We start from the raw sequence: 25,978 nt of genomic DNA, 5'->3' as shown, positions 1-25,978 counted from the left end.
CACAGGCCCGATTTGTACTAGTCTCCGATGGGGCTTTATTCTCCAGTTTCGCTCTGTATTCGTATTCGTATTGCCTGCCCGTCACTGGACGCTCAGTCTCAGTGGCCCGTGCCACGGAGTTGCGGAAGGGGCAGCTTCAATGTTGAGTAAAGTGTCAGGCTGGCTGCTAAGCTAGCGCTAGTCGTGTCAAGTGCTGTAAAGATGCTCATGCTGCTCATTACATCATGGTAACATGACACGTCCGTGGTGGCTCAAGACCTTGGCTTTGGCTGCCAACCCATCTTGGCCGAGGCGTAAGCACGTTGTTTCAAGTCTCACAACAGGGACGACAACACGCTCCCAATCTAGATCTACCAACTTCAGACACTCCAGACACCACAATCTCATCTACACTCAACGGTTCTCAACCACCACAGTCGCCAAGATGCCTGGCTATATTGTAAGTCGATAGACTGCCCAAGGGCAACCCTGTCGAGGCTAATGTATCCCATCTCTCTGATAGGTTACCTGCAAAGACGATGCCACTGAAGACCAGATCAAGGCGTATGTTGAACCCCCGCTCCGTGCTGGCCCACGACTAGAAAAGACCAGTTGCGACAGACAAATCAAAGAGCGGCGTAAACAAGGCTAACTGGACCTTGGTTGCTTATAACTGCAGTGCGAAGCAGCATGCCCTCGACCAGGGCGGCAAAATCACCCATGAATATACCCTGATCAAGGGCTTTGCGTAAGTGCCTCGTGCAACATGCAAGACATGCGTCCAGAAGGCGCAAACCCTAGCTAATGAACATGGCCGATTTCCCCAACTTGCAGCGTGTCCTTTCCAGATGATGCCATTGCCACGCTGGAATCAAACGAGCACGTCAAGGCCGTCGAACTGGATGGCGAGGTCAAGGCCTTTTGATCTCGGAGCCAGCTGAAGCCATAGCCGGAGCCGGATGAGCGCCGAACGAGGCATATGTGCGGGGAGAGAGACACGAGGCAAGGAGGCAGAGGCGGGGCAGGAAAGAGAGAAGGGGGGTCGAGCTACCCTATGCCGCCTATCTCGCTACTTGAGCGCTTTGTCCCGTTCCCATGCTACGATAGATAAATCTTGAGGATGCGTATCGGAACAATGATTCGCAACCACGTCTGTGTTGTAAACAAATCAAGCTTCACATGAGGCTGTCCAAGTGCCAATAAAGTATAGGTGCCGTCATCGTCGATGGCGTCGCTCTTCCGGTTACCCCTGTCACTTTCCCCCTCATGTTCTAGGTAGGTCCGTACCCACCACGTACCTAGGTACTCGCTCATATTGGCAGCACATAGGTTGGGCGCGGCCCGCGGCGAATGATCAATGGCAAATCGTTGGAACCATCGTAAAGCAACTACACCAAATAAAACACTACCCTTGGGCCATCTTCACCGCGTGCTCCCGTTCAGCGACAGCCTTGTACCCCAGACGTCACCGACGCCGGCCAGCTACATTGTCCAACGACAAACACCACCGACCGTCATTTTACACCAATTCCACCACATCGCTCCCTATCTCGGCCCCCGGTCCACGCCCGGGTCCTCACGACATCCCCCCTCACGCTTACTCTGGCATCCCGGGACGCCATGTTGCAATGCGGACTTCGGGATCGTCGCCATTGAGGCTCTGCCGCTCCTGCCCTCCGTCGTCTCACTCACAGCCACGTTGTATACAACGCCGAGCACTCCATACATCAGGACTCCTGCGGCACGCACCACCGAACGTGTCTGATGCTGAGATTGCAAGCCCTGGCGAGACAACACCAACATCCCCTCAGCCTCGCAGATCTAGTCAAGTATGCCTGTTCCCTTGCATCGCCGCCCCGTCTGGCTTCTCAAGTCCAACAAACCATGCAGATTGAGTACCTGCCCATCCACACGTCCACGGCACGTAGCTAACAACACACTTTTGTTTTCTCTAGACACGGACGACCACCACTATCCGAAAAGTCGCTGTTGTCATCCGCCAACTTCACACTCTCGCTACTCCCCATCCGACTCGCAAGACGAATTCAAGCCCTCCGAAATCTGCCCTATATCGTCGTCTCCAACCCCAACGTTTCCCGCATCTACAACAACTACCTCCACTCACTATCAATTCTCCTGCCGTATTGGCAAGCAGCAAGCCAAGGCCACCCCATCTCCACCCTCCAGGATGAAATCGAGTTCACAAACGTCCTGGCAGAGCTCGTTGCCACCCACACCGATACCATACCCATCCTGGCCAAAGGCTTTCTGGAATGCCGTAGATATATCTCGCCAGCAGAGGTGACGCGCTTCCTGGATGAGCATCTACGCGCACGAATCGGCACCAGATTAGTTGGCGAGCAGCACATAGCCCTCCATTTCAGTAGTCAGCCTCATTTTGCACCCGAGGACAGCCCGACGCCGTGTCCCGAACACCCGTCATACATTGGCGTCATTGACACTGCTCTGAAGCCATCTCTCACCATTGATTCCTGCGCCGGCTTTGTAGCTGATATCTGTGAGCTACGTTACGGCTCCCGACCCCAGATCTACGTCGACGGCGAGCCGGACACCACATTCGCCTTTGTGCCCATGCACCTTGAATACATTGTAACTGAACTACTTAAAAATGCATTCCGTGCCACTGTAGAAAGCCGGGCTCGTGAACCCGTCGTCGTCACCATCGCACCCGAACCACCGCTCAAAGAACAACCCGGCGGCGCACCACTCATCAAGCAGCCAGACACAGATCGAGGCCAATTCCGCAGCGACGCCATCAAACCCTTGGACGATAACGCTCCAGGAGTAACAATCCGCATCCGAGATCGAGGTGGCGGCATTTCCCCAGACGTTCTGCCCAATATATGGTCCTACTCATTCACCACATTTTCCGACGATGACGGCTTTCCCGGGTCAGGGGGAAACACAGGCGGCGATGGTCTCAGCGCCATCGCCACTGCTAGTACGGGGGGCAGTTCAATTGCTGGCTTGGGATACGGTCTGCCCCTAAGTCGTGCTTACGCCGAGTACTTTGGCGGCGGTATTGCCGTCCAGAGCTTGTACGGCTGGGGCACAGACGTGTACCTGCGACTCAAGGGCGTGGGAAATCTCAACTGAGGCGTCAACGGGGCATCCAGACAGAAGAACATGAGAGCATATAGACCAACTCAACTCACCAAGGACCCAATCATGGATACCATGGCTCCAAATAAGGTGCTGCCAAATGCTATAATAATAGTAGTCTATATAAGCGCTCTCAACAAAGAAAATTGAAAACATGTTCATTGAAACTTCCACATGCACTACTGATCCTTAGGCAAAGCATAAGAAGTACGGATTCCCCCGGGGGGCGGGGGGAGAGGCAGAAAACTAAGAAAACTTCGTTTTGCTGACAACTAATCCGCAAAATACTCATGATTTCAAGAATGTGTGTGCGTGTGTGAGCACGCGCGCGAAGACCTTGAGTCCTCCGGACCCCAATTTCAATTAAATTCTCTCAATATTTGTTGCAATGCCATCAAGTATTAGTGAAGCTATGAAAAAAGTCTGAACCGTTTTCGGTAATGGCCGTGTATAATCGACAGAAATTATATGTCCAAGACTCTAACGCCAGTTACCAAAACATCAAAATAACAAAAAGAGCGAGCAATTTCTCGAGTCTTATCTGCACAATGTTCTGCCCAACGTCACTCGCTCGCTCAATAGTTCTGTGTCGTGAATACAATTAACCATGTACAAAAGCAAAAAAACGACTACGCCCCCGGAGTTGCCCATTTTGACCCAACAATGCACCCCTTTGGACCACGTAAAAGGTTCAAGGCATTACATGTTTTCAAGCTCGCGATCAATCTGTCGGTCCATAAATGTGCGTCTCTCGCCTGTCAGCTCTGTTTGCAGACGCTGTTCAACCAGGGCGCGGACCTGCTTCTTGGTCACCGTGTCAAGATCAATTTCGTGAAGCACAGATTGGATAGCCTCCACAATAGCTGCGTCATCCGCACCGACGTGGCCGCGTTGGAAGTCAAATGAGGTCGTGGATTGCATTGCGTCTGGGCCCATGGGTGGACGGTGACCACCTGTGAAACCCATAGCGGATGACCCTCTGTTTCCTGCCATGCCCAGGGAAGGTGTCATGCTTCCCTGGCCACGCAAATTCATGACGCTACCACGGTTTGTAGGGAAGTCTTGGTACGGCGACTGGCTACGATGCATGTCCTGCATTTGGGTCCCCAGAGACATCATCGATTGCCTACGGATGGAGGCAGGAGCATCGTGATACTGGCCCTGCATTGTGGGAGCACTGTTCATGTTGCTGAAGGGAGCGGGAGACTGAGGTGGCATGTATGTGTTGCGCCCGCCCATTCCAGTCAATACCGAGCCTTGAGGAGCGGCAGAGTAGACCGACTTGATTTCATCCATCTCGTACTGATCAGGATAACCATAATCATGCTTCTCTTGATATCCACCACGACGACCGGGAAGGTTATTGGCGAGGGCGTAATCGTCCCATCTCTGCAGAGGAACGGATCGAGGATCGAACCCTTCGTCGTCAACAGCAACCACTTGCTTATTTCCTTTTTCTCCAATAACGACACGTGTATTACCCCAAGAGAAGTTGTCCTGATTCCAGAATGAATAAATCGGAAGGACGAACGAGTATATTGGGAACGCAATAATGTAGATAATCATCCAGCCAATGTGCTGCCACTGCCTCTTGAGGATGAAGACTAGTGCTTGCAGACCATACACTGCTGCCAACATGGCAATGGAAATGATCGGGAATTGTCCAGTATGCGAGGCCACGCGGTAAATCAAATAGCCGAGGTACACGCATGTAGCCGGCAAAATGATGGTACCAAAAAGATCAATGAAAACGACGAAACGCATACTGAAGCAACAAAAGCCGCACATTTCCTTCAGGCGCATCAGCTCTACCAGGTTATGAATTGTAGAGTTAATCCAGCGACGACGCTGAGACAGAAGAACGCTCCATGATTCAGGTGCGGCAGTTTTGCATTGGGCATCCCCAATAAACTTGTAAGACATGTACGGAAAATGTTTTGTCATCAGTGTGGTGAGATAACGATCCTCACCCAGCGACAGCAGATTCTTTTGATGTAGAGTATCAACGTCACAGACGGCATATTCTTTAATTACAGCATCTGAGATGAGCAGAGGTTTGCCTTTGTCAACGGTTCTGAGACGATACATTGTGAAACTAGATTGAATCTCGTTAATAAAGACTTTGTGATTCGGAGACAGAGTAGTGGACATACCATCCCGGCAAGCAAGTCACGCTGCCAAAGAGGGATTCGAACGCCTTAGCAAGGTGATGAGAAATAAAGTACTCATAGACTTGAATCATAGTTGTCCAAGACTTCTCATCATTTTCCAGGCTAGTCTCGCCACAAATACCAGCAATCTTGGCGTTGTTGGCACAGGCAGACACAAGGCGGTTGAGAGAATCTTCGCTAACAGACGTGTCGGCATCCACCATGAGCATGTACTCGTACAACTCGGGGTCCACACCAATGATATTGTTGATCTGATGAAACATTTCAAGTTCTAGAGGATTCATGGGAGCCCGATGATGGACTCTGTTGAGGAAGCTCATGAGGAGAATCTGGGAGTCTCTCTTGCCGCGGTTGCCAGGCTTCGTCTTACCCTGCTCAGATTCTTTGCCAACCTTGACTACAACAAGGTATGGGACCACGTTGCCTTCGTATTCGTAGAGACCTGAATACACCTTACCGTAGTTAAGCTGCTCACTACCGGGGCCAACTGACTTGAAGGGTAGTGCGGGAGGGTCGACTTTAGGGTCTACACCCAGAATATCCAGAACAATCTTCGGTGTCGGGCGGTCGTTGCCTTGACCCACGATAACTCCATCGCAAATAACACATATCAGCTTTCTTTTATTGTCATACTGCAAGGCTGTGAGAGAGTCCAACGCTTTGCGCAACGATTCTTCGCCTTCTGTGTAGGCAGGGACCTGACAAATGACAAACTTGTCCTGTGGCGAAGGGCGTCGCTTGGATGAGAAGCGAAGAGCTGCAACGAATTTAACCAATATAACAGCGCAGATAATGATTGTGAAGGCAAGTAAAATCCAATTATTCACCGTGCATCTCGGCGAGTCACGGAAGTCCGTAATACCCTTGTAAAAGTTGCGCTGAACGCATAGCCAACTGTTCATGACCTTGGCGTGCTGGGTCTCATTCCCAACTGAGTTCTGAATGACTTGGTCCAGGAGTGATTTGACATTTTGGCCTGGGTTATTCTTAAAAATGTCGCTAACGCTTTCATCCAAAAAGTTGTACATGGCTGCGTCCTTGTATACATCCTTTGTTTTGAAATAATCTGTGAGATCGAAGATTTGGTTGCCGTATATGGCCCAAGGTCGTTGCATATTGTTTCCCTGAGATTGGACGTCTTTTTCACTCCAGACGAGATCACCCTTGTAGTATTCCTTAATTTTTGGCTCAAATACGTTCCAATACCATAAAGGGTCATGCAGCTTGCTGGTTGGATTGCCGTAGAAACCAGAGGTGTGTACCGCAGTGCTAAATTCCGCAGTTTCGTTGAAAATCAGTCTTGTTGTCTCTGCGATGCCCAGACCTTGGCACACTTCATTCAAGGGTGGGAAGATATAGTTATCCAAGTTGAACCCAGCGAGAGGTAGCATATTCTCTGTCGTGGTCTTGACATCGGTGTCACTGTGCTGCTGTCTCCAGAATTTGGTAATGTCGTACACTTTACCGTAATGACTAACCCAAAAATCATCTTCACCCTGATGCGTTTTGACCTCGTTTTGGCTCCAGGCTTTGTCAAAATTGGGGCACAGAAGGCGCCCAAACCAGATAATCCAGAATACGATAATGGCGTTGATCAGGAAAATAAGAAATACTAGAACAAGTTTTTCTCTCCATGCCATGCGGACATCGGGGCGTCGCATTCGACCGACGTGCTGTAATAATGGCGAAGGAAGCCAGAACGTCAAAGCCCAGACAAACCCGACCCAAACGCGGCGCCCGAAGGAGACCTCTTTGGTTTGGAGCTTCTTATTTTTGGCGAGTTCGGGGTCCATAGTTCCTGTGAAATCGCCTTCAGGGTTATAGTAGATGTCATCTTTGTAAGTGTCCCCCTTGTTACCCAGCCCATAGTCGCCATTACTGACGTTACGCATCGCCGTAGGGGCAATAGATGGAGGAGCATGCGGGTTCTGCTGTCCAACTGTCACTTGGCTTTGACTGAAGTTGCGAGAGTGCATAAGCTGTTCATTGCTTCCGTTGAAGCTGGGCTCGATACCCTGAGGTGGGAAGTAGCCGCTTCCATTGGCAGAGTAGCCTGTGTCGAATCCGGATCCAAAGGGATTGATATTCACAGCCGGAGTGTTCATGTCGTTGTGTTCAGGTTTTAGGTCCAGCATGCTCTCGGCTTCCCACCAGGCACCTTCCCGCATCCAGACACGGTCTTTACCAACAAAAACCTCGCCATTGCTCCAACCTCGCTCGAGGACCCAACTTTCGATGCCATCTTTACCGTCTTTGCAGCCCAGGACAGCATAACGGCTGGCGAATTCATCAATATCGAAGTCAGCAGTGAAGTCGAGGTTTCTATTGCGCCGGTTTGCCCACTCAGGAAGTCTCCACGAGCGGAGCTGGCGCGAGACGGTGCCTGCCGACCATGCAGAGGTAATGGATGGTAGAGCAGCAAGTTGCGCTGGGGAATCATCAGTTGGGTGGAGAGAAAGATGATACCAGAGCCGATTGGATCCGAGTACGGCAGGCAGGTCAAATCGGCCTGCGCGGCCGAGGTTGATGCCTTCACCCTCGATAGGGAATAGCAGCTTGCGGAGGAAGCCACCTTCCTCTGCGGCGTAGGCAATCTTTTCTAGCACAACCTCCCGCTTTTCTAGCTCGTGTTGTCGCTCTCGACCCTCTGGGCCTGTCATGATTCCTAAGTCTGGGCCTACATCCGAGACGGCCTGCTGCATCTCTCGAAGAACCGAGGAGCCAGCAGGCGACACATTGACGCCATCTTCAATCATCTCTGCATTGATACCTTGAGAATCATCAAAAATGGAACGCATAGAGAGGGCCTTGCCAAGGGTGATTTGTGGCACCTCCATCACGGTGATAGAGACAGTGTCTCCGGAAGCTTGGTCAGATGTTGGAGTTATTACACCGCGACCATCAGGAGACTCATCGCCATTCCTGATTCGAATCATCTGCGCAGCGATAGCCTCGTTTGCTTTTGAAATGACCCAATCCACAAGAGACTCGTACAAGCCGCCAATGAAAGTCCATCGGTCTTCAGTGCTGCACTGCCTAAGAAGAGTGTCAGGCTCAATACCCAAGAGGCCACTGACATCTTCGCAGATCTCTTCCAGAGCTTCTGATTCTACTCCATAGTCTAGAGTGTTTCCAAGCTTGAGCAGACCAGCCAAAGTGGAGATGAAGTTTCTATGCGCAGAGCCCTTGATACCAATATCCTTTAGTGCTTGGCGGAAGTCGTCAGCCGAAGCACCATCATCCGCGGTAGGGAGATATGAAGGCGGATCATATGTGCCAGATCTCGACAGCAAGGTGTAGGAAGAAGGGGTCTGTAGCCCCAAGAACTCTCTCTCAGCTGGCGTCGAAGCAGATGTCAAGAGGTAGTAAAAGACATCAAATGCGCGATAGCCTGCCTCAGATGGGATATTCAGCAGTCCGTTGACCGTGTCAATACCCCCTTGAGATAAAGCGAGGGACGCGGCAGTAAGATTGCCGGTCAAGTTCAGGGTCAAGGTTACACCCAAGGCTGCTTGGCGAGGTGTGGAAGGATTATACGGAGTGACACATCGCAGAAATGGTTGAACGGCGTCAAGAGCCTTATACAATGTGGAGGGAATGGCAAACGGAAAGCTCGTGAGGAATGGAGTCAAGACTGACGGAGTCGATTGGTGAAGAGAGCTGCAAATTAGATTGTCAGCAGTGCTAGCGAACATGTTGATATGGGAGGCCTAGACATACCCGAGAATCACACATCCGTCTTCGGCTCGCCGGCGTGCGTGCTCCCATGCTTTAGACGAGAGGGTCGAGTCAACCGTGGGATTGCCCTGAGCAGCAGTAAGCCATGTATTGACTACCAAGCTAGTACTGGATTCCAGTTGGTGAGGCTGGGAGGCGAGATAAATGTTATGTATCGCATTCAGCAAAGTTGTTGTTGAAACCTGCGCAGTCTGAGGACCGCCTGCTCGTTGATTTCCTGGGCCTTCAGAGCCCACGGAGAACATGGACATGCGGTTCGCCATCTTGGGCGCGAATTAGACCTGTGAGGTCCGCGAAGGGACGTTCGCCGTTCACAAGTGCTTGAATGCAAAGAATATCGATTCGATGGTTTGAGGATGATCGGTCGATTCTATCTAGACGTTGGATCTGACCTTTTCTTTCTCCTGTTCAATTTTGGTGTTGAATGAATGATTCAGTGGAAAGGCTTGCAACAAGACACTTGGAGAGAGGAGCCGAATGGTAAGTGATGAGTGGTGGTGATCCGAGGGTTCAATGAAAAATACGTGCGGAACTCCTTTTCTCCCCAAGCGGCCCAGAGAAATGGGGATGGAGGAATTAGTAGCGTACGAAGAAACGTAAAGGATATTAAACGATGGAAGGAAGCTGCCAAAGCGAGTGAGGCAGGCCAAAGCAAGGCTTGATGGCAAGAAAATCAGTACTCAACGGGCACAAGTCCACGATGACCTTTTCCGCAAGAGCTGGAATCAACAGAATCAGTACAGGAGCAGATAATAGTACTTTGGGGGTGGGCCCCGGACTGTGGCAGGCACAGGTACAGAGTCCTCCAGTCGTGTTGAAGGAAAATAACAATACTCTGGAAAGTCGTCTCGGGTGATTCGGCAGACGCGATGAACCAAAAGCGCAACTGTGCTCCAGCACGCACTCGCGTACCCAAGTATACGCGCTACACTGGAGGACGCGGTGTGCAAACCGTCTGGTGGTTGACTGGCACAATTGACCACCTAGCACACCACCGAGACGGTTTTAGCAGCAGGAGCCACAACATTGAACGTACTCCGATCGGAGGACAGGCTTGGACTTATTAGGGGCGCTGGGGGGGGACGATAATGGGTCCAGGTCTGGTCAGACCACGCTCACGCTGTCCATGTCGGCTTGGACCAGATGTCAGAACCAGCAGCACTGAGGCTTCAGACGATGGACAACATCCACTACATGTGCCCTAGGCAGTGACTCGAGTCAACCACCCAGGTGCCGAGTTTTGGCGAGTGCACACTGAAGCTCCCGTGGCTACGCCGGACCGTCTTGCACTGCACATGTGGCGACCCAAGCCGGTTTCCCGCCGCCTCCCCCCTCGGAGGTGTTACAGTCTGGTGCTCTTACTCCGTACCTCCGGAGGTCTGCAAACAGCGAACTTGAAGGAACAGAAACCAGCAGCTCAAAGAGTCAGGGGAAACGTTGAGACGCCCAGCTTGTCTCCTCCTGTCTCCTGTTGTCTGTCGCCTATCTCTGCGTGAAGGGCGCCTATCCTCTGTTTGCGGTATCCAGTCTACCTAGGATCTAGCATTCTCGACTGCTTTTTCCCCGTGTGCACCGTGGCAAAGTTCAACATCACAAAAGGATCATGATTGCCTCAAGGATTTGCATGGGATCCATCGTGGTCCCGTCGGTACCACCGTGAGCTGATAATGGCTCGCGAGCCGCATTGAAGCGGAGCTGGCAGCAGCATGACAGAAATACGAATGAGGCGACATGCGACTCCCCCGAAGTCGAAACCTTGTCGCCAACGAGCGCTATCCAGAGCCACCAAGAGCCAGCCCGACAAGGCCAGCTTCAGCCAACCACAAGCCATCCACAACGGCAGTGGCCGCTCGTATCCCGAAAAAGATGTATGGTGCATTGCTCAAGTGAGGGAGGGAGTGGCACAGGGTGGGTGGGAATGCTAAGCGGTGAGTGGTGAGTGGTGAGTGGTGAGTGGTGAGTGGTGAGTGGTGAGTGGGAACAACGCGGCTCACGGGGCCACACGGGCCACACCGTACTCAATGTTGATTCTAAACTTACTTGGACCAGGGTGTGGGGAAGGTCCGGAACAAGTCTGGTGGGCTGCGCCCCAGCAACGGCCAGCCTACACCGTGTGAGCCTCTCGAGAGCCCTCTTTTCGAATTTTAGAAGCATATTGATGGCCGAAGGAGTCTTTTGCCACGCACATGGAAGACATGAAGATACTCCTTAGCTGGCAGGGCTTTTCCTGCTGTCCGCCAATCTTCTGCATACTAATTCGAAACAACAACCCTCCAGACACGCAGGGATCCGCACATGCCTTGAATGTTGGACTTTTTTTGCCTAGGCAATTTTTCACTGGGCCGAATCGAAATTCGCGACGGAGATGGGTCGTTTTAATGCCCTGTCTGAATATTGACAGTAGTGGACTGGGGGTTTTTACTGTTTTGTTTTGTTTTTTTTTTTTTTTTTTTTGGTTGGAAAGGGGGGGGGGGGGGGCTTCTTTTTGGACTTTATTTTGTATTCCGCTGCCCATACATTTTTTTCCCTTTCGCTCGAGTCACAGCACATACTACTATTACTATTACTACCTCATGCTGCGCACTCTGTACTCCATGAAACCTGAAATGTAAGGGGTACAATGCATTAATTTCGTGCGAGCTCATTACTCCCTGGTGCGTGCTGCGCTAGGGAAGGGTTCTGATTCATATCCGGTGTCTGGGCCCATGGAGAAACAGGAGCAATTATGGAGTCTTTCGTGGGGACTGCTCCGTACTATTACTACCCGGTACAATTATGTAGGTATTCAATTAACTACTTAGCAGCTGGGTGACAGAGTGGGAGTTCCCGAGCTTTGAAAGGCTGCAATCCATCTATATTGCACCGTAAATCGTCTTTTGTCTCCATTCTACTGAGTTCGCCTGAGGCAACTGATCAACGTGGGGAAAATGTTTCGTGTCTCACCCCGGAATTATAATAAATTGTCAACACCCACTGCGCCAGCATCTATCTTTGTTGTCCGGTGTAACTATTACATGTGTCGCCAGTTAGGCTTGTGTCACCCCACGGTTGGCATGTACCAGTCTGAGGTTTACGCACGGCCACAAGAGCACACCACCTGCGAACTTGGCGAAATAATCCAGGTATTGGTCTCCTTTGCGTTTCCTATCCTGGAATATCCGCAACCCGTATTCCGTCTTTATGAGCATCGTTACCAATCGGATGGACGAAATTGCGGCCACGCATGGCTTTTAAAACATAGCCATCCTTACCTGTATGGCGTACGGAGTATTTTGAGGGAAAAAATTGCAGCATAAATGTAGGTGTGCTCAGGCTCACTGATCCAGACGATGTTCCAGTGGCCCAGGAATTGGTTAATTTCCCAATCATCGTCCGTCATTTTCTTAAAAAGCATGCATGAGGGCCTCTGCCATCACAGAAAAAAAAAAGGAGAAGATATAATTGCCCAGCAGACCAAAGTCAAATAAATTATATAGAGTGCCATGACATGTTTACGGAAACGCTGGAAAGATGAGATGGAAGGGCTGCTCAAGGGTCAAAATCATGATCAAATGATCCAAGGACTCACGCGGTATGGTGGTAGGGATCCCGGAGTACCGGACTGATTAGCGCGCTAGCATCGTCATTATCCCTGTTGGTTCGATATTGCCATCATCAACATCTGCAGGGACAGACGGCGCAAGCTGAGGTACAAGATATTGTATGCTACAGCACTTTTTTTGAGGCATTCTCATGGTTGCGCAGAAAAAAATGCTGGACCGCTCCCTAAGTCAAATTGACAATACGAACAAGGACAGCCCTATTTTTGAAGCCCACTTACAATTTCCACTGTCCCAAGACGTGCTATCGAATTGTGTAGGTAGTGCAACTTTAATATACGGACTTGTCCTCGGGCCACGCCTGCGCAGGAGTGAGCCTCACCAAACTAGTAGTGTGATTCTCTTCAATGTTGTCTTGCTCGATCGATGAGACTCTCCTGCGGACCATCAGAGTTTTCCAAAGTCCCGGCCCACCCCCCCCCCCCCCAAAGACAGCTCCCAGACACCCCCAAGCCCCTTGCCAGGGCTACCCTGCTAGCTTGAATGTTCAAAGTCGCTTGTTCAGTTGCGGTATCCACAATGCGATGGTGGCCTTGGGAACATCTGCTGCTCTGAAATGTTGCTGTGATGTTTTGACCTGCTGCGGCGTTGAACACGTATGCATCCAGAGGCTGTCTGATGGATGCGCTATGAACAGCATACCAGATAGAAGACAGCTTGCACATGTGAGCTGTGAGGATCGGGGCTTGCAGCACGAGACGTCGGGAACGTTGCGTTTACGGCCCAGACATTACAGAACGTCGAATACGGGCACATCAGATGTTCAATGTTGTCATGACAAGTCCATTCATAGCACTCTCTGCGTTGCCTTGTCCAATGCCATCCATCCGATACACGCCTTTAGTAAGCTTTGGTTGGCCCATCGGCCCGGCGCCAGGGTCATCAATCAATTGATGTTGCTGTGGCTCTATAGCGCCTCGTAGCGCCACACTAGTGGACGATGCCCTGTAAGAACGACCCCGAGAGTCCAAGTACGGGGCGCATGCTGTGCGCTTCTGGTCTCAATGGACCGCCGTATGAGTTTTGCTCGTGTTAGTCCAGGCACGAGCCTGTTCCAGTTCCAGGGCCAGGTGAAGCCAGCCGCTTGCAAACGCCCATGTCACCAGACGCATTCATCCATCTACTACCAGTTCGACCCATTCTGGGCTAGCTTGGGGCAAAGAAAACATCCATCCCTTTTCTTCTGCCGTTGCCAGAGAAGGTGATTTTGATCAAAGTCAGACCATGGCTTGTCTTGCATGAGGGCCTTGGGCTGTGAGCAATCTCGCCAGCGTCATCTTTCTTGATTTCTTACATTCGCTTTCTATTGCTATACAAACCCTGACTGAACTTTCCGCCTCATACTCCGTATAGCGGCCCCAATCTCTCGTTACCTGGCGTCGTACCTCACCATTACTCCTGGCCCTTTGACGTCTTGACCATTGGCCCTCGACTTTCTGAATACATCGATAACGCTCGGTTCCGCCCCGTCGTGCGGTCGTGATACCTTCCCCTCCTATAGTCCGACGTTTTCGAACCTTCGTTTACTCCTAGTCTCTTCACTTTAAATCCTGACTTGAAAACTAATTTGCCAGCGGTCCTGCTGGATTTCGTGCCTACCATGGCATCGACACTTCCTCCCTTGGGTGGCGGCAACGGAGGGCCTCACACTCAACATTCATTACCTTCGCTGCCAGCACATCTACAATCCGACACGCACATCACTGGGCACTTGGCCAGTCGTTTCCACGTGTCCCATCCGACTGCAAAGCTCTCCTCTCACGCTTTGGTTTGCCTAAACACTTATACGTCCTCCAGCAAGGGACCAGATGGCGGCAAACCCGGTAGCGCCATGGCCGGCGCTGAAGACATGGCTGATCGTGCCTGGATAAGACTCGGTCACCGATCTGAGAACCAGGCTGTTGTATTTCTGTACGTTGACCGTTAATTGCTCAACTACGTTTAGAGTGACCCTCTCCGCCGCGACTAACTTGGAGTTTTGTTCAACAGTGGTGAATCTGGATCTGGCAAATCCACCATCCGGAGCCATCTACTCACTGCCCTTTTGGATAAGTCGTCCACACCTCTCTCGAACAAGCTATCTCTGGCCGCATACGTCTTCGATTCTCTCACAACCACCAAAACCGCCACCACTCCTACCGCCTCGAAGTCTGGCCTCTTCTACGAGTTGCAATATGATACCTCAGCGACAACCAATCCAATTTTGATTGGTGGTAAGCTTCTTGATCACCGACTGGAGCGAAGCCGTATTGCCGACGTTCCTACCGGAGAGCGAAACTTCCACGTCCTCTATTATTTGCTGGCTGGTACTAGCCAAGCCGAAAAGACCCATCTTGGTCTTGATGATGGTGCCAGCGGATCAAGACGTTGGAAGTACCTGGGCCACCCCACTCAGCTCAAGGTGGGAATAAACGATTCAGAAGGCTTTCAGCTTTTCAAGACGGCTTTGAAAAAGCTCGAGTTTCCAAGGAGTGATATTGCTGAGATTTGCCAAATCTTGGCCGCCATTCTTCATATTGGCCAGCTCGAGTTCGAGTCTACCAACAACACCAGCGCCACTGGCGATGACAGCGGAGGCTTCTCTCACGAGGGTGGCCAGACTTCGACGACTGTTCGGAACAAAGATGTTCTTGGAATCATTGCCGCCTTCCTGGGTGTCAGCATGGCTGACCTTCAGAGCACCTTGGGTTATAAGACCAAGATGATTCAGAAGGAGCGTGTGACGGTTATGCTCGACCCTGCTGGAGCACGAGCACATGCCAACGAATTGGCTAGAACCCTTTATTCGCTGCTTGTTGCCTGGATTCTGGAGAGTGTGAATCAGAGAACATGTGCCCCAGAGGAGGATATTGCCAATACCATTTCCATAGTCGACTTTCCCGGCTTTGCCCAGCAGACTGCCACTGGCTCCACGCTTGATCAACTGCTCAACAATGCTGCCACCGAGGCCATCTATAACTTTACGCTGTACAACTTTTTCGATCGCAAAGCCGAAATGTTGGAGTCGGAAGAGGTCAGCGTCGCTCCTACTAGTTATTTCGACAACTCGGACGCTGTCAAGGGCCTGCTGAAACCCGGAAATGGTCTCTTGAGTATTCTTGACGACCAAACTCGACGTAACAAGACTGATATGCAATTTCTTGAGAGCCTGAGAAAGCGTTTTGAAGGCAAGAACCCTGCCATCGAGGTGGGTTCTGCTACTGCTAAGCTCCCTGGGAGCAACTTCTATACCGAGAATGCCGCCGCATCCTTCACCGTAAGACATTTCGCCGGTGAAGTCGAATATCCAGTCAAGGGTCTCATCGAGGAGAATGGTGAAGTCGTCTCTGTTGATTTGCTCAACATGTTCAACTCTACCAAGAGCGAGTTCGTTGGCAGATTATTTGGTCAAGACGTCCTCCAAACCGTCAACCATCCGATTGAGAAGTCAACCGTCATGCAAGCAACCATCAGCTCCAAGCCCATGCGTGCCCCTAGCGTCATGTCTCGCAAGGGTGGAAGAGGTCGCGGTATCGCTTCTCAACGTCGTCAACAGGAGAGCAATCTCTTCGACAGTGGCAATACGCATGCTGAGTCTCGAAGTCCCAAGGGAGGTAATAAAGGTGGCATTGATCAAGGCGCCTCTGGACAATTTCTGTCGTCTCTAGACAACGTTCAGAAAGCCGTCACTGACCCAGGCACGAATGCTTATTTTGTCTTTTGCTTGAAGCCCAATGACCGCCGAATTGCAAATCAGTTCGACAGTAAATGTGTCCGTACTCAAGTCCAGACATTCGGCATCGCCGAAATTAGCCAGAGGCTACGATCCGCCGATTTCAGCTTGTTCCTCCCCTTTGGCGAGTTTCTCGGAATGGCTGATGCCGAAACCATTTTGGTCGGCAGCGAAAGAGAACGCGCCGAAATGGTCATCGAAGAAAAGCGCTGGCCTAGTAATGAAGTGCAAATCGGATCCACTGGCGTCTTCCTCAGTGAGCGGTGCTGGATGGAGATTGCTGGCCTTGTTGATGGCTCTGCAGCACAAGGCCGCTTCGCCTTGCCATCATCCGATGGCTATGGGAATGATGGGGCGACGCCCGGAGAGCGCGATGCCTTCGGCGCCTCTAAGGAACAACTACTGTCAGGAGGTAACACCCCTCTCATGTATGGTGAAAAGGGCAAACCTGGCTATTTCGGCTCTGACGATGCTCGGTCGGAAGCTGGCGCCTCCGCCATTGGTGGTGGAGACATGTTCAAAAACTTCGATACGCGTGAACAGATGGCAGAGCGCGGCAATGAAAAGAATCTTGAGGAGATCGAGGAATTCAAGGACTCGCCAAGCCGGAAACGTTGGGTCTTCACGGTCTACTTCCTCACCTGGTTTATTCCCGACTTCCTTATCCGCTGGATCGGCCGCATGCCTCGGAAAGATGTCCGTATGGCATGGAGAGAAAAATTGGCCATCAATATGCTCATTTGGTTCATGTGTCTCGTCGCTGCTTTCTTTATCGTCGTGTTCCCTATGCTTATTTGCCCGAAACAAAACGTCTTCAGCGCGGCCGAGCTCTCTTCTCACAATGGTAAAGATGGAAACTCAGCTTATGTATCCATCCGCGGTCATGTCATCGACCTGGGCAGTTTTGCGGACCGTCATTATCCATCTTTTGTGAGCAGAAAAACAATGTTAAACTATGCTGGCATGGATGTCAGTTCTCTTTTTCCCGTGCAAGTCTCTGCTCTGTGCCAAGGCACGGATGGTTCTGTGGACCAGACGGTGACTTTGGATTATAAGAACACCAACATGACCGGATCGCCAGCCTTGATCAACTCTCAGGATTTGAATGCCCAGTACCACGATTTCCGCTATTTCACCAACGACACACGCCCCGATTGGTATCTGGAACAGCTCATCATGCTCAAAGGAAATTATGGCAAAGGGACCATTGGGTACTCCCCCGAATACATTGCGAAGCTTGGTGCGAAGAGGCAGGTTATTGCGAGCATTGGAAGTCGTGTTTATGACTTGACTACTTACACTGTCGGTGGACGTCGTCTTCGTACCAAACCCGGCGAGTCGCTTCCAAGTGATCCAAAGCTTGCCGACTTCATGGATCGAAAGGTTGTTGAACTTTTTCAGAACCAAGCCGGCGGGGATATAACCAAGTTTTGGAACTCCCTGGCTCTTGCTCCAGACGTCAAAGCCCGCATGCAAACATGCCTTGACCATCTTTTCTACGTTGGTGATGTGGACACGAGGAACTCTACTCGCTGCAAGTTTGCCGAGTACTTGGTTCTTGCCGTCTCTATTCTACTAGTCTCGGTCATTGCCTTCAAATTTTTCGCTGCTCTTCAATTTGGGGGCAAGAACGTTCCTGAAAACCTGGATAAGTTCGTCATGTGCCAGATTCCCGCCTATACCGAAGACGAAGATTCGCTTCGCCGTGCCATTGATTCAGCGGCCAGAATGCGCTATGACGACAAGCGTAAACTTTTGGTCATTATCTGTGATGGTATGATTATCGGCCAAGGCAACGACAGACCTACTCCCCGTATTGTCTTGGATATTCTTGGTGTCTCAGAAACTGTAGACCCTGAACCCCTCAGTTTCGAATCTCTCGGCGAAGGTCTGAAGCAACACAATATGGGCAAGGTCTATTCAGGCCTGTACGAGGTGCAGGGTCACATCGTCCCCTTCCTTGTTATTGTCAAGGTCGGTAAGCCGTCTGAAGTGGCTCGTCCCGGAAATCGTGGCAAGCGTGACTCTCAGATGATCTTGATGCGGTTCTTGAACCGCGTTCACTACAACTTGGCCATGAGTCCTCTGGAATTGGAAATGTACCACCAGATTCGCAATATTATCGGCGTCAACCCTACATTTTATGAGTTTATGCTTCAAATTGATGCTGATACTGTTGTCGCCCCCGACTCTGCCACTCGTATGGTTTCTGCATTTTTGGATGACACGCGCCTGATTGCGGTTTGTGGAGAGACTGCTCTGACGAATGCCAAGTCTTCCTTCATCACTATGATTCAGGTCTATGAGTACTATATTTCTCATAACCTTTCCAAGGCCTTTGAGAGTTTGTTTGGTTCCGTCACTTGCTTACCTGGCTGCTTCTCCATGTATCGAATTCGAGCGGCCGAGACAGGAAAACCTCTCTTTGTCAGTCGGGAAGTGGTTGACTCATACGCTACCATTCGTGTGGACACGCTGCACATGAAGAACCTGCTGCATCTCGGAGAAGATCGATACCTCACGACGCTGCTTCTCAAGTATCATTCCAAGTACAAGACTAAATATTTGTTCAGTGCTCACGCATGGACAATTGCTCCGGATTCTTGGAAAGTTTTCCTTTCCCAGCGACGTCGTTGGATCAATTCTACTGTGCACAATTTGATTGAACTGATTCCGATGGCTCAGCTTTGCGGTTTCTGCTGCTTTAGTATGCGTTTTGTAGTTTTCATCGATTTGCTCAGTACCGTTGTGCAACCTGTTACAATTGCCTATATTGTGTACTTGATTGTCCTCGTCGCCACAAAGACGACTGTTGTTCCAATTACAGCCTTCATCTTACTTGGCGCCATATACGGTTTACAAGCCATCATTTTTATTCTTCGTCGCAAGTGGGAAATGGTTGGCTGGATGATTCTGTATGTCATGGCTGTACCTGTCTTCAGCTTTGGTCTGCCATTGTATGCCTTCTGGCACATGGATGACTTCAACTGGGGTACTACTCGTGTTGTCGCTGGTGAAAAGGGCAAGAAGGTTGTTATTTCAGACGAAGGCAAATTCGACCCTAGCTCTATCCCGCGCAAGAAGTGGGAAGAATACCAGGCCGAGCTGTGGGAGACTCAGACATCCCGCGATGATAGTCGCTCCGAGATTTCTGGCATCAGCTACGGAACCAAGGCCCAGGCTGTTGTATCCGAATACGGATTCCCCAGTCGACCAGATTCTACAACTGGTTTTGCAGCACACGCGTTGCCCTATGACTCCCGCAATAACTCGCGCATGTCTCTTGCTCACTCAGACATGGGTCATCACCGCATGAGTCAATTTGGAGGCTCACAATTCTTCAACCCTGATGATATGGTCGGCCTGCCTAGTGATGATGCTCTATTAGCCGAGATCCGGGATATTCTGAAGACAGCGGACCTGATGACCGTGACTAAAAAGGGCATCAAGCAGGAATTGGAGCGTCGGTTCGACGTGCCCTTAGATGCGAAGAGAGCCTATATTAATAGCGGTAAGTAATTGTATCCTCCCAAAGCTCCTCTCTGTTGGTCATTCAGCTAACTTGGGGTGTGCCCTAGCTACCGAGGCTCTCCTGTCTGGCCAACTATAAATGAAGAATTGTTCGCCGAGCCATTATGGACTGGATAAAAGACGGACTTGGGTACTTGATTTTTAATCACATCTTGTTTCCATTTTTTGAACAAAAAATAAAAAAAGCTATTTTTATCATGATTCTCCTCTCTTTCCAAGAGTCGAGGAAAACGGCGAAATTGGACGGGTAGCGAATGAAAGAAATTGAGTCACCGCTATTTATTTGTAATGGGGCTGTTACGCACCCGAGGCTATTTGGATACCTGACCATATACATATAACATAATCATGGGCTTAAGAAAGCATCGTATTTATAGGAAGACAGTTATCGTTGCCTGAATTTGATTTGAAGAGAGGTTAAGTAAGAGTTGGATTGAGCGGGCGTGTTGAAACTTATACTTTCGGGCTGTTGCGCTTTGGTTGGTCTAGTTGAATTAGCGTACAAACTGCCTTTACAATCATATCTGGCCGCACTGTCTTTGAACGTAGTGATGCTTGTGCTCACAGATTTTTTGGTGACATGGAAAAATTGACTCAGTTTCCCAGCAACTCCACCGACATGGCAAAGTATTCTATAGTCCAAGTACATACATGTGGCGATTCTCTCCATGGACGGAGGCCATGCGGCTTATTTCCCTACGCCAGTTCTTCTCGGCCGCCCTGGCGTCCACGGAATCACTCATCAATGGTAGTATGCTAATTTCCTCGCTGGGCCCCCTGGATCTCACAGCAACTTGAAACCACTCTCATACCAGTCCTCCGCGCCTCAAGCCCTTGACATTTGCTAATAAGCCGTTCTACACGACTCAACGTAATCCCTGCCTATGCGAGTGCGGTTACGGAACCAACTGTTCAACCTCTCGACCTGACCGCCTCTATATCCTTCCCCGTGGGCGTTCATCCAGAGGAGGTAAAAACTCCAACGTGGATACCCGGGCTTGGTGTTGTGGCAAATGTTTATGGGTAGGCATTTTTGTTGGAATGTCGGTCCGTTAGGTGAATTGGGTTCTTCCTGAGGGGGATGGACAGAAAGACAAGGGATTGGGTTGATAGAGTTTTGTTAAACACCTCGGTGAGTTTATGGTATATCATGGACTGGTTTCTGTTCATCTGGCATGGTGGTAGGCTTGGCCTGAAGCTTGTCCCAGGGATACAAACCTCGCATTCGTCATATATACCAAGGTACGTATCACTGACGCACATATTGAGCGGCTTGTTCGGCCTATGTATGATACCCAGTCTCGTCATGGCTGCAGATAGATGGTTCGGACAGTGAAGTGTTTTGCTTTCGTCAGCACTAATACACGACTTCGGGCCGTTGCCGGGTCAGCAATCACCCGAACGGTCACCTTATGCAACAGAGACTGACACAATTGGACGTGGTGTATTGAGCAAGCTTATGCCTTGTCGTATCCTCATGAGCCTCTATGCTAATTTTTTATATGCCCTTTATTCTTTGGATATCTTGTCCAAAAGTCGACCAACACCACCTTTACTCCAAGCGCAAACACGGTCTTGATCGCACGTTTCCCACGCCCTTTTCATGAGGGCCGCGTATATCGCGGCTGTCTCATCTACATCGCAAGAAGCTCGATGAGAGTCCAACCAACTGAGAATACCAAATCTCGTGATCAGAGTTGTACTCCCAGATTCAATACATGTCGCCCTGTATACAAGCTTGAGAAGTCGGGTCCGCAACGCCGAACGCAGATATGGATTGCTCCCTATTGCAAATATCTTCTCAAACCAGCGCTTCTTATGAAATACGCTGAGATCCAGAGGGGTTTTGAGACTATCTAATAGGTAATTGAACAGCCAAGTGAGCTCCGTATAGTATTTGTCATCTTCAGATGGTGTTCCGTGAAGGATATCATGTACCAAAGGAAGCTTATCCAAACCCCAGATAGGGCTGCGTGAAAGATAGGAGTTGACTTTGGGATATAGGGGATGAAGAGGGTTCTTGAGGACGTCCAAGGCGTGAATAACGAATGCGATGAATGCTGAAGGAACGGGGCCGTTGTCAACCTGTGCTCTCGACGACTCTGCTAGTTCCGACAGAAGTAGCCAGATCTGCGTCTTTTCTTCGTATGACGAGTCCTTGATTTGGGCCGCCATTTTGAGAATCCCAGTCAGCGCCTCTTTTCGCAAGTTGATGTGCTCGGAGGCTAAGAGGCGCGCTAGACTTGCTGCCCATCCATCTTCGATCATGTCTTCCAGGCCTTTGGATGCCCATTTTGTAAGTACTGTTGCATCATCATCAGACAACCAAGGCACATGAAGCATCTCCTCCAACGCTGCCTGATTGATAGTGAGCCCTTCGATTCCGCCTTCACCCCCAGAGACTGGTTTACGTGTCGTCCACTGGATTCCGTCGTGCTTCTTTAGCGCCTTGACTTGCTTCGCATTTTCAAGACTAGCAAGATTGGCTGATGTTGTAGAGAAGAGATTCTCTATGTCCTTGTACAAGCGTTCCAGAGGCGCAATAACCTTGCTTGACGCTTGAACAGCGCTAAAATAGAATGACACAAAAGTGGCAAGTTGGTTAGCTGTTTTTTCGTCCCCAGCGTTAAGAGCATACGGCAATTGGTCCATGATCACAACGTTGAGTAAGGAGATGTTGTCGTCCGTTTCCAAGGTACATGGTTTCCAAGAGTAGACTTTCACCATGTCCAAATATTTGATGGGTGAATTGGCGCAACGGTTGACACAGTTATCCAGGAAAGACCACACGGTTTCCATTCCAGCAGCCCCCAAAGTTTCTCTTGTACACCGCAAAGCTTGTAATAAATGTTTAAGTGCCACAGACTTCGTCACGACTTGACTTTCCACAGCAACATCCCCCAGGACAGCTTTAAGTTGACTAAGTGGTGCACCCTCCCGATCACCGCACAACAATTGTAAGAGTGCATTGAATGGTGAGGAAGCACACCCAGAACCAAGAGCCTCAAGTTTTGCAAACCATCTCATTCCAGGTGAGTAACTGGCTATCAAGACCAAGTTTTCTAGCTCCATTAAACCTAGGGCTCTGGGCTCTGCTTCGACGTTATCTCTGTTGAGGCCTGCCAGGATTCCCGCAAAAAAGGGAGACACATCAAAGTTAGCAGCCAGCGCGACTCGAGGGATGACTTCATAGTACAACCGCAGCAGGCGGCTTGTCAGTGTCCTGTGAAGAATGTTCTCCGCTGGAATGCTTTTGTAGCAACGAACAACCTCTTTCATGTCTGGTATCCGCTGACAAAACATGTCCACCAGCCGCCGACTTGCCTCCATCCACACTGCATTCCTTCGCCTTGATTGACCGTCAAGCATTTTGAGTGCTGCCGAAAGCTTTTCCAGTGCTGCAACAAGAATTCTTGTTGCAAAGAAAGACGTCAGGTGCGATTTTGGGGACAGGCAACGGATGAGTACTTTCTGATTGATCGGTCTAGGGATAATGTTGTCGAGAAGAACCGGAGTCGGAGGGGGCATGACTGCATATCGTGAAGGATCACCAAATGATGGAGGGAGTGGGATCATCATAGTATTGAATAAGAATGCTGCGTATCCAATCCATGTCATGGATAATTTGGGCTCGAAAGTGAAAGACTGGTTATTGTGGAAATAGTCCGAAATGAGCTCTGGTGCAGCCCCGAAGATAGCAACCAGGAGCTCGCAGTGCTTCAGGTTGGACCAAGGTCGAAGTTTACCGATGAATTCGGAGAGTACAAAGTTGTAAACAGGAACACTTTCTCGAAGCTTGCCTTCCCAAGGGTCGCCATTAGTCTCATTGTTTCTATTTTTTGCGGAAAGCGCCGAAAATTCGTCGTCAGCTTCTTTCGGATATAGGCCTTTATACGGATAGAGTATCCCGGCACTGTGGGTCGTACAGGCGTATGTTAAGAGTTGGTGCGCCTTTTCGCAGACAAGATCTTTTTCGTCGGCATTGGCAGTCGCGTGAGAATATGAGTAGAGTGACAGGATACGCATTAGAATCTTTGTGTTGAATGCTTTGAACTTGATCTCGCGCGCGATTCTGCTATCAGCCAACACATGCGCCTGCAAAGATTCCAATATCTCGATCACAAGATATGGAGGGTCATTCTTCATCATATATGTCAAGTGTGACAGTTGATCTCGTTGTGACAGCAACTCTCTTCGGCCTTCTGAGTGCAAGTATTTGAGGCAGCTCAAAAAGAAGCGTACGGCATTGGTTCTAACCGAAGCTTTTCGGACATCTTCCTGCATATCTCCCACATGACCAATTTCCAGATTCCGTCCCAGGGATGTAAAGGTGTAGATTCTGGCGCGCACGATTTTCTTTGCACAAGCTCCCCCGTCAAAGCTGACAGCTTCACGCAGCAGCCGTAGAGTGGGGGAAATGATGAATCCTTTCCCTTTTTCAGATCCAAGGTTCCTGGATAAACATTTGAGCTGTGCTTCCTGGACTAAGGTCTGACAGATGCCAAGTCCAAATGGCACAAGATGCAGAGATCCGGACAGCACCTGAAGGACAAGGGCGAGAACAACAGCGACGGAGGACATAACGCCCTCGTTGTTCACCTGAATGGAGAACGACCACATCTCCATGATATCGTGGAGGTGAATGGCTTCCTCGCTGGTGTCCCGCGGTTTGACGCTCTCCAGATATCCTTGCAAGATGGCGAGTTTCTGCTCTCGGTCGTCATTGCTAGAGATTATGTCGTCGAGAAGCCCCTTGAATGATTGAAGTCCTATTTAGGTCGAGAGAATCAGTAAAATACCCAGAAAAGGCCCACGCACCCGAAGGTAGAGAGGCACACACCGTGACGGGCATTGCGCATGTCCTGGTCAAAGGTCAAGAGCTGCCGGAGCTGTTCGCTCGACGTGACTTGCTCACCAGTTGGGATATCCTGAGTGAGCTTCTGGCGCTTGCGGAAAGCGGCAGCACCGTCCGCGCCATGGATCGATCGCTTGACCATTGCGACGGAATCGATTGACGGGCTCGCCGTCCGAATGGATGCGACGCTGGACATCCAAGTAAGGCACCTACATTAGAATTGCTATTCTTGAGAATTTGGAGTTCTGCCAGTCGTCACCGCCGCCCCGCCAGACGAGAATGGGTTAGTCTGGTGCATTTGAAGTTGCAATTCTCTTTATGTACATGAAAGGACTTCAATGTTGCCTCGTTTGATTGCGGCTAGTTAATTAGCTGTTCAGGCTAGACATAAAGGACAACTGTCACCCTTCCAAGCAAATATGCAGTCCCAAGGTTCCTAATCCAGTCATCATTTGTTCAATGCTTCTTAGAGAATATACAACCGGTTGACGGCTGATCAATCAGGTAACTTCTCTCGCCAAGATGGCAAGAGCTGCCTGAGTAAATGCTAGGCGGCAGGCACTGCCAAGTTTGCCCACATTTTCACTCCTCCAAAAACTATCGTCGATGTACCATGTGACTAGTTGTTGCAACAACATGTCACAATGCTGCTCGAAATTACAACAAACTGCGCATGGCATGGAACTGCGACTGCCTAGTTACCTGCCTCCACACACACTTGGTTGCTAGGCTACTACTACTCAACTAATGTACAAAAGTCGCCTGCTATATCTTCCGGCCTGCCCCCCACGGGCTGTGCAAAACACCTTCAATGGACAGAGGCGGCCCGAAGATGTGAGACAAGCATGAGAGGCTTTGCCCTTCACCACCATCTTCGCAGACCACCATAGGCTATCAAGGACGGTCAGCATGAACCTGTTGGTGGACCTCACAAGCATGAGTCCTGACTCAAACACGCCACTGATGCGATGCAAAGATCCAGCAACGTGACGACTTTTGCCATGTGCCATTAACGCTTCCAACGCCATTTTCTGCTTCCGTTACGACCGGAACCCACCTAGTACGAGGTGGTTGATGGATATTAGTCTTCAGCACCGCTTGGCCGTGCGTGGATCCCGTGTACAATTCCCTATGCTTGCTTAGGCACTTAATGGATTATTCTTAGCAACCAACAAACTCATACGTTGCCAGACATGAACACCTCCATTACAGATGCAGCGCCACTCGACAGATCGGCTGGGCCGTTTGGGCCAAGTGCAAGACTACTCAA

At 50.2% G+C, this 25,978-nt stretch overlaps 6 protein-coding genes across 8 annotated transcripts; 3 read left to right on the top strand and 3 right to left on the bottom strand.

Moving 5' to 3' along the window:
• The first annotated feature begins 227 nt into the window (after window positions 1-227).
• Window positions 228-1,741, top strand: J3458_004077 (uncharacterized protein). The gene is made up of 4 exons (XM_066117980.1): window positions 228-439; window positions 503-543; window positions 659-727; window positions 814-1,741. Exons 1-4 carry the CDS (start codon window positions 233-235, stop codon window positions 902-904), a joined length of 408 nt encoding a protein of 135 aa, XP_065976578.1. The 5' UTR covers window positions 228-232; the 3' UTR covers window positions 905-1,741.
• Window positions 1,742-1,785: 44 nt separating this feature from the next.
• Window positions 1,786-10,024, bottom strand: J3458_004075 (uncharacterized protein). 2 transcript variants are annotated; one of them, XM_007816787.2, is made up of 3 exons: window positions 8,994-10,024; window positions 5,256-8,933; window positions 1,786-5,197 (listed from the first exon to the last, which is right to left on the bottom strand). In XM_007816787.2, the coding sequence occupies exons 1-3, from the start codon at window positions 9,272-9,274 to the stop codon at window positions 3,802-3,804; spliced, it is 5,355 nt and encodes a 1,784-aa protein (XP_007814978.2). In that variant the 5' UTR covers window positions 9,275-10,024; the 3' UTR covers window positions 1,786-3,801. The 2 variants fall into 2 exon arrangements, with proteins under 2 accessions (XP_007814978.2, XP_065976577.1); XM_066117979.1 differs by having other exon boundaries at window positions 1,786-8,933.
• J3458_004076 (uncharacterized protein) lies at window positions 1,864-3,096 on the top strand (the record flags this gene model as incomplete). The annotated part of the gene is made up of 2 exons (XM_007816786.2): window positions 1,864-1,874; window positions 1,935-3,096. 2 exons carry the CDS (start codon window positions 1,864-1,866, stop codon window positions 3,094-3,096), a joined length of 1,173 nt encoding a protein of 390 aa, XP_007814977.1.
• Window positions 10,025-12,736: 2,712 nt separating the features above from the next.
• Window positions 12,737-13,377, bottom strand: J3458_004074 (uncharacterized protein). The gene has a single exon (XM_066117978.1). The coding sequence runs from the start codon at window positions 13,273-13,275 to the stop codon at window positions 12,955-12,957; it is 321 nt and encodes a 106-aa protein (XP_065976576.1). The 5' UTR covers window positions 13,276-13,377; the 3' UTR covers window positions 12,737-12,954.
• Window positions 13,378-13,811: 434 nt separating this feature from the next.
• Window positions 13,812-21,219, top strand: J3458_004073 (uncharacterized protein). 2 transcript variants are annotated; one of them, XM_007816788.2, is made up of 3 exons: window positions 13,812-14,521; window positions 14,600-19,833; window positions 19,901-21,219. In XM_007816788.2, the coding sequence occupies exons 1-3, from the start codon at window positions 14,211-14,213 to the stop codon at window positions 19,930-19,932; spliced, it is 5,577 nt and encodes a 1,858-aa protein (XP_007814979.2). In that variant the 5' UTR covers window positions 13,812-14,210; the 3' UTR covers window positions 19,933-21,219. The 2 variants fall into 2 exon arrangements, with proteins under 2 accessions (XP_007814979.2, XP_065976575.1); XM_066117977.1 differs by having other exon boundaries at window positions 13,812-19,833.
• A 74-nt stretch (window positions 21,220-21,293) lies between these two features.
• J3458_004072 (uncharacterized protein) lies at window positions 21,294-24,958 on the bottom strand. Its single transcript, XM_007816789.2, has 2 exons — window positions 24,694-24,958; window positions 21,294-24,622 (listed from the first exon to the last, which is right to left on the bottom strand). The coding sequence occupies exons 1-2, from the start codon at window positions 24,902-24,904 to the stop codon at window positions 21,363-21,365; spliced, it is 3,471 nt and encodes a 1,156-aa protein (XP_007814980.2). The 5' UTR covers window positions 24,905-24,958; the 3' UTR covers window positions 21,294-21,362.
• Between the last annotated feature and the right edge of the window lie 1,020 nt (window positions 24,959-25,978).

This window comes from Metarhizium acridum, assembly GCF_019434415.1.
Source record: "Metarhizium acridum strain ARSEF 324 chromosome Unknown scaffold_29, whole genome shotgun sequence".
In the NCBI taxonomy this organism is placed as follows: domain Eukaryota; kingdom Fungi; phylum Ascomycota; class Sordariomycetes; order Hypocreales; family Clavicipitaceae; genus Metarhizium; species Metarhizium acridum.
This window is presented reverse-complemented; position numbering and strand designations above follow the sequence as displayed.

Excerpts from the sequence above, each read along its gene's own strand:
- J3458_004075 (XM_007816787.2), bottom strand. The coding sequence starts at position 9,274 with ATGGCGAACCGCATGTCCATGTTCTCCGTGGGCTCTGAAGGCCCAGGA. Across the intron at positions 8,934-8,993 it reads GACGGATGTGTGATTCTCGG|CTCTCTTCACCAATCGACTC; the intron begins GTATGTCTAGGC and ends TCTAATTTGCAG. Across the intron at positions 5,198-5,255 it reads GTGACTTGCTTGCCGGGATG|TTTCACAATGTATCGTCTCA; the intron begins GTATGTCCACTA and ends GATTCAATCTAG.
- J3458_004072 (XM_007816789.2), bottom strand. The coding sequence starts at position 24,904 with ATGTCCAGCGTCGCATCCATTCGGACGGCGAGCCCGTCAATCGATTCC. Across the intron at positions 24,623-24,693 it reads CATGCGCAATGCCCGTCACG|GACTTCAATCATTCAAGGGG; the intron begins GTGTGTGCCTCT and ends CGACCTAAATAG.
- J3458_004074 (XM_066117978.1), bottom strand. The coding sequence starts at position 13,275 with ATGTGCAAGCTGTCTTCTATCTGGTATGCTGTTCATAGCGCATCCATC.
- J3458_004077 (XM_066117980.1), top strand. The coding sequence starts at position 233 with ATGACACGTCCGTGGTGGCTCAAGACCTTGGCTTTGGCTGCCAACCCA. Across the intron at positions 544-658 it reads ACTGAAGACCAGATCAAGGC|TGCGAAGCAGCATGCCCTCG; the intron begins GTATGTTGAACC and ends TTATAACTGCAG. Across the intron at positions 728-813 it reads ACCCTGATCAAGGGCTTTGC|CGTGTCCTTTCCAGATGATG; the intron begins GTAAGTGCCTCG and ends CCCAACTTGCAG.
- J3458_004073 (XM_007816788.2), top strand. The coding sequence starts at position 14,211 with ATGGCATCGACACTTCCTCCCTTGGGTGGCGGCAACGGAGGGCCTCAC. Across the intron at positions 14,522-14,599 it reads AACCAGGCTGTTGTATTTCT|TGGTGAATCTGGATCTGGCA; the intron begins GTACGTTGACCG and ends TTTGTTCAACAG. Across the intron at positions 19,834-19,900 it reads GAGAGCCTATATTAATAGCG|CTACCGAGGCTCTCCTGTCT; the intron begins GTAAGTAATTGT and ends GGTGTGCCCTAG.